Below are 6,000 nucleotides of genomic sequence, written 5' to 3' on the forward strand. Positions count from 1 at the left end.
ACAGAAATGTAGAGAAGGGCAAACACTGGCCTGCCTCTAGGGCACGTCTGCTCAGCTGCAAGGAAGTGATGGTAAAGTTAAACATGATCCATGCTGGACTATCACAAATGGAATGCTTTGTTATAAGGACAGCCCTATAAATAGACTCTGGTCCTGTCAACTCCCAAACCAGGCACTGCAGCACAGAGGCAGAAGTCTTGATGGTTCTCAGAATGAGATGGAGGGAGACATTGTTTAGCAAACCCTCCAGAAGTGGGCCCCATAAATAAATCCATCTTTGGCATCAGTATAAAGCTAGCAAGGGGCCTGCCTCTGGCAATGACAGAGGCCTGCTAGAGGAGCCACATACAAGCTTCAGGCTTTGCATCTGAAAGTTGTGTGATCTCATAAGCAATTAAGTGGGTGGATTAACTAAAAACAATCCCAAGAGCTTTCAAGACCGCCATCTGCACCCTGTTTCACAGCAGGAGGGCCTCACTGCAAGGGTCGAGGGACCACTATGACTTCTGCATAGAACAAAGACCCTCTCCCACAGCCTGAAAGCAAAAAGAACTTTTATCAGTCGGCCTCAGCACTGAATGCCAATGCCCCAGAGGAGTCTTTATACATTGTTCACACAAAGAGCAACAGATTTCAGCACTCTGCAACAGCAGAGAGACTGCTCCAAGCTACGTATGGAGATGGAAGGCATGGCAGGAACAGGCCCTTCAGAGACGGCTTGAAAACAGAAAGCCAGCCACCATTCACTCCCCACTCCCAGCAGCCCAAACCCTAGTTTGCTTTGCCATATATCTGGACTATCAAAGGCATTTGGCTTGTGGGGGTGCAGCAAAGGGCTAGGCATATTGCTAGTGAGGAGCACCATTATGACAGCCCTCTTCACGGAGCAGGCACAGGCCACGGATGCACAAGGTCCCCTATTACATCCCCCATCAGGATGCCTGAGTCAGGCTTGAGGAACCCTCTGTAGCGGGGGAAGATGGTCCGTTCTCCCCCTTAGCTTCGCCGCTGACATGGCCACTGAGAGGGGTCTATCAGCGACAAGTGTGGTGGGGAATGTGTGTGACGTAGACACTGGCCACACAGGAAACAGATGGGGACAGTAGCTCAGAGGCCCCTGAATAGATTTATACTTAAACATTAGCAAAGCCTCTCCTTTCCCCAGCTCCCACGTGGCTGGATCCGAGTCAGTAAGCTCTGCACGCCAAGGCCTGTCTCTTCACGTGTGTTTGTACAGCACCCAGCACAATGGGGATCTTTGGGCACTGCCATAACAAACACTATTAGCAGTAGTAAGTAACAGACTCAGACGAGACCACCCTCTCGCCTGACCTCCTGCACATCGCAGGCCACAGAATCTCGCCCACCCACTCCTGTAATAGACTCGGAACCTCTGGCTGAGCGACTGAAGTCCTCCAATCATGATTTAATAATACCAATAACGAGTGATAAATACCAGTAATTCCCGACAATTGTTCTTCAAATTTTGAATGGTCAAGAGATAAGGATGTAGGAGGATTAAGGGCAAATCCCCAGAGGCAAACTCCTTACCCAGACAAGGAAGGGAAAAGAGCAGAAGCAGTGGGAATGCACAATAGTCACATTCATTGCTTTGATCCACTCCCACCCCTCACCTAGTAGCCCCAGGTGGAAGACAGGATGTTTTATAGCAAAAGCAAAGGAGATTGTGTGTCTCCATGTCAGGGTTTCAGAGCACAGGGCATTTGCAACATTTTACAGGTGAAGAGAGAAAAACTAAAGGTGTTTTAGTCCAGGCACGTTCCTCTCTTTAGGAATTCATATCACCAGGTTGAATATTTACTTGGGATCAAACACGTGAACCAAGCTTGGGGGTTGATTCCCAGCCAGGTCACAGAGAGTTCAGCGTCAGAGTCACAGCGGAGAAGGCCCCACTGGCAATCCCCAGGATAGCTCCCCACAGCACAACCAGCTATTGTCCCCGCCGAGCAGAGAGGAATCCGACTAGCCCCAATCTCCCAGCACCCTGTCCCCAGCCTGATTTACAAGCAAGAAGCAAACACAATGGGGAAGGAACCCCGCTCTGGCGGACAGATATAGGAAGGCCTGTGCTCCGAGGAACAGAAATGAGGCTCATTCTGGGAACTATTATTTTAATAGTACCTAACAGTGTGCTGGACACTTAGCAGGACTCACAGACAGGCTCCAATGAGCTCTCAGTCTCAAAAGCAACCCCACTTTCCATCCTTTTCATGTATTTGCTCAGCATGACCAGATCTAACAATAAAGGCTAAGCAATTATTCCACAGCCCTTCCCACACCCATGAGATACTGTGCCTGTCATCTCTAGCATACCGACTTCCTGCCTCAGACACAGAACTTAAGCCACCTTGCCTAAGGCTTCAAAAGGATTAGAACCTAGGCAATCCCAATTTCAATTCTTGGGGCTTGGCTGCACTTGCAGATGTGCAGCGCTGGGAGTTGCAGCTGTCTTCGTACAGCTGTGTAGGGAAAGTGCTGGAGTGTGGCCACATTGACACCTACCAGCGCAGCAGTGTGGCTACATTTGCAGCGGTCTTGGGAGTGGTGCATTATGGGCAGCTATCCCACAGAGCATCTCGTCCCATTTTGACGCAGTGGGTTGTGGGAAGGGGGCGGGTCATTCTGCTTCCTGTCCCAATGCCCCGTGATGCATCGCTTCACATCCCAGCAATCCCTGTTTTTTCCGTCCTGTTGGCGCCATCTTGATCTCTCAGGTTCTGTGCAGCAGGCATTTCTGTGGGAATGGAGCCCTCAAACTGCTGAGGAGGTCTGGACGATCTGCGCACTACATCAGGTTGGCAGGTTTGACTCACCTGTCCTTAAGACGCAGGTGAGAGGGTCCACCGATCGATACCAAGGTGGCCTGACGTCCGAAACGAAATTGCATCGGACTCCACGGAAATGCCGGCGGCATGGAACCACCGCTTTTGGGCTGTGGGAAACAAGCACTGAGGGTGGGAATCACATCACAACTGGAGTCTGGATGACGAGAGTGGCTGCAATGAACTTCGGATGAGACAAACCATCTTCATGGATGTGTGCTAAGACCGCCCCCACCCGCGCGGCAAGGAACGATATGAGAGCTGCCCTGCCGTGGAGGAAGTGGCGGCTATTGCAATTTTGAAGCTGGCAACTCCAGAAAGGCTATCCAATCAGTCGGAACCAGTTTGGAGTAGGAAAGTTGACCGTGGAATCGTTTTGATGCAATTTACCAGGGTCATAAGCCATCTCTGCTAAGAAGAAACCGTGACTCTGCGGAATGTGGCAGGATTTGTGGATGGCTTTGCATAAATGGTTACGTTCCACCTAATGTCGGAAGGGCGAATAGATGGGATAGCATATCGTTATCTGGCACCAACCCTACCTAGCACGAGTAACATTAATCGGAAGGGGTATTCTCTCTATGTTCTTCCAGGCACTTGTGGATCACCGTGGGCATTTCATGACATTTACACAGGGCTGGCCTGGAAAGGTGCATGAGATTGCTAATGCTCATTCGGAACACTGGCCTGTCAGAAGCGCAGCAGGGACTTTCCGCAGACCGATACACTTCACAGTAGGGGACGTTGAATCCTATTGGTGATCCTTGAGACCCGCTTACTCCGTTAATGCCTTGGCTCATGACCGTATACAGGGAAGCTTGACAGGACGAGAGCCGGTTCAACTCAGCTGAGGCCGGTGCCGATGACTGTGGAATGTGTTTTGGCCATTTAAAAGGGCGCTGGCGATCTCGTAAGAAGCTAGACTTGGCGGAAAGCAGCAATCCCTCGTTATATCCGCATGCTGTCCCCTCATAATATTTGGTGAAGGGAAAGGTGAAAATCTCAGTCAGGCATGCGAGCTCCCTCGAGTGCTTTTTCAAAGCTGGAAGGCGAATTTGGGCACAGCCAAAGAGCAGGCTCTCCTAGAGCCCCAACACACAGGGCTTCAAGGATTAGGGAATGCCTTGGGGAGGAAATTTGAGGCTGAAAACCAACAGTAATGTTTCGTGTTTGCAGGGAGTGAAGTGCAGTGGTTACAATGTTAGTAGGAATCTGTTTTTTCTAAGCTGCATTTGCAAGTGCCTGTTTCTTTCCTGGCTATGGTTAACTTTGACTTCTGCAAATAATAAAGACTGTTTTTCAACAGCGCAAGAATTCATTTATTGAAAAGAACATAACTTTCTTGAGGCAGACACACAACATTTTGGGGGGAACCTAAAAGGGGCAGGGGGGTGCGGTGGGACCGTACAGTCAAGGTTTGAATATGTCTTGTCTAGAGTGCTGTGCAATGACAGCTGCACTTCAGGATGCCTATACTGCATGGTGATGGGGGTTGAGTGCAGAGGGTAAGGGTCATAGTTCTCAGGGCTGGTTGGTGAACTTTCAGGTATTGGAGGCAGCTGGTGGAGGTAAGAACCTGAATGCTGAGGAAAGGGGTTTGGAGCTGACATTGGGGCACAAGGGAAAGAGCTTTGGGATGGCGGGGGGCCGGTGCGATACTGCTCTGCCTGCATGGCTACGAGCGCCTGGATAGAGTCCGCTTGGCACGCCAGGATGCTTATCAGCTGCTTTGTGCTTTTCTTCCTGGCCGCTGCGTTTCTCTGGCGGATCCTGCTTTCCCTTTCCCTCCATTCCTGCACTTTTTGATTCTCTCTGGCACAGTGATCCATGACTGCTTGCAGCAGGTCGTCTTTGCTTTTTTGCGGCTTCTTCCGGAGGTTTTGGAGTCTTTGAGCTGTTGATAACATGGGCAGCCAAGAACTTAAGGTTGCTTGTGGAAAGGCAAAAAAGGCAACGCTTAACATAGGCAGCATTGTTTATATCTCAGACAGTTATTCCCACACAGTGAAGGAGTTTACAGTCTTCACTTTAGCATAAATTTTCCCATACCAAAGAGAGCACACATAATCCACAGGAGCCCCGAAATGGTGAGTACGGGGGACTGATTGCTTCAGGGCTGTACTGAGGTTTCTCTGCGTTGGGGAGAGCAAACAGCTGCAGGGGGCACCTACACTGAACACTCTCCCAACATTTTCCACAGGAGTTGATTCTGGAAGATATCTCGCTGCTCCAGGTCACCTGGGAAGAGCGGGAGAGTCTTCTACAGCAATGCGGATTCCACCCTGGCCCCTATGCAGCTTGCCTGTGTGCAGCAATGGTCCCCCCACCCCTCGTGGCACAGTGGCACGGACGCGTTAGCCTGACTGGAACAAGGACCACAGTGGCTCTCCCAATAAACTTGTGCAAGCACATTGCCCACGCTCTGGCTGAAACGTTTGACGAGATTACCGAGACCGATTACCGCGACATGATAGACCACATCAATGGGCTATTCCATATCTAGGCATGCATGCATGCAGCCCTAACCCCCCCCTCCTCTCCCAAAACATTTCCATCCTGAAAATAAAAGCCGCTTACCGGGAACCTGCTCCTCTGCTTGTCCCTCACCAAGTACCGGCTGCTGCGACTGGCTGCCTTCCTCCTGGCTTGAGAAGAGCTCCTGGCTGCATGCCTCCTGGGACTCCGGGGTGTCTCTCCCCACCCTAGTACCCTCACTCTCGGTTTCCTCCTCTCCCCCCAGCTCTGAAGTGTCCATCATGGTCCTCGGATTGGCAGTAGGGTCACCCCCAAGTATCGCGTCCAGCTGTTCGTAAAAACGGCAGGTCATGGGAGCAGCGCCGGAGCGGCGGTTTCCCTCGCGGGCTTTGCAATAGGCAGTCCGCAGCTCCTTCACTTTAATCCTGCACTGCAGCGCATCCTGGTCATGGCCCCTTTCCAGCATGGCCCTTGATATCTGCCCATAGGTATTGTAATTCCTCCGGCTGGAGCGCAGCTGGGACTGAACAGCTTCCTCCCCCCAAACACTGATGAGGTCAAGCAACTCGCCATTGCTCCATGCTGGGGCTTGTTTGGCGTGTGGAGGCATGGTCACCTGGAAAGATTCACTGATTGCACTCCACACCTGGCTGAGCAAACAGGAAGGGGATTTTTAAAATTC

The 6,000-nt window shown here is 51.2% G+C and overlaps 1 protein-coding gene across 3 annotated transcripts in view; it reads right to left on the bottom strand.

Annotated features, from left to right (window-relative positions):
- Positions 1–6,000, bottom strand: part of LOC116817044 (protein argonaute-1) — a 207,907-nt gene that overhangs the window by 27,698 nt on the left and 174,209 nt on the right. Inside the window, exon 2 of one of the 3 annotated variants that reach the window (XM_075060734.1) lies at positions 5,421–5,568. The exons of 1 other annotated variant lie outside the window; for it this stretch is intronic. Coding sequence is in view for 1 of the 2 variants with exons in the window: in XM_032766786.2 (XP_032622677.2) it covers positions 5,421–5,928 (508 nt within the window). In the remaining variant the exon portion in view is untranslated. Of the gene's footprint in view, positions 1–5,420; positions 5,995–6,000 lie in introns of those variants that run through there. One more of the 3 variants, XM_032766786.2, reaches the window with a different exon arrangement.

The sequence above is a fragment of the Chelonoidis abingdonii genome, chromosome 25 (genome assembly GCF_003597395.2).
Source record: "Chelonoidis abingdonii isolate Lonesome George chromosome 25, CheloAbing_2.0, whole genome shotgun sequence".
Taxonomy (NCBI): domain Eukaryota; kingdom Metazoa; phylum Chordata; order Testudines; family Testudinidae; genus Chelonoidis; species Chelonoidis abingdonii.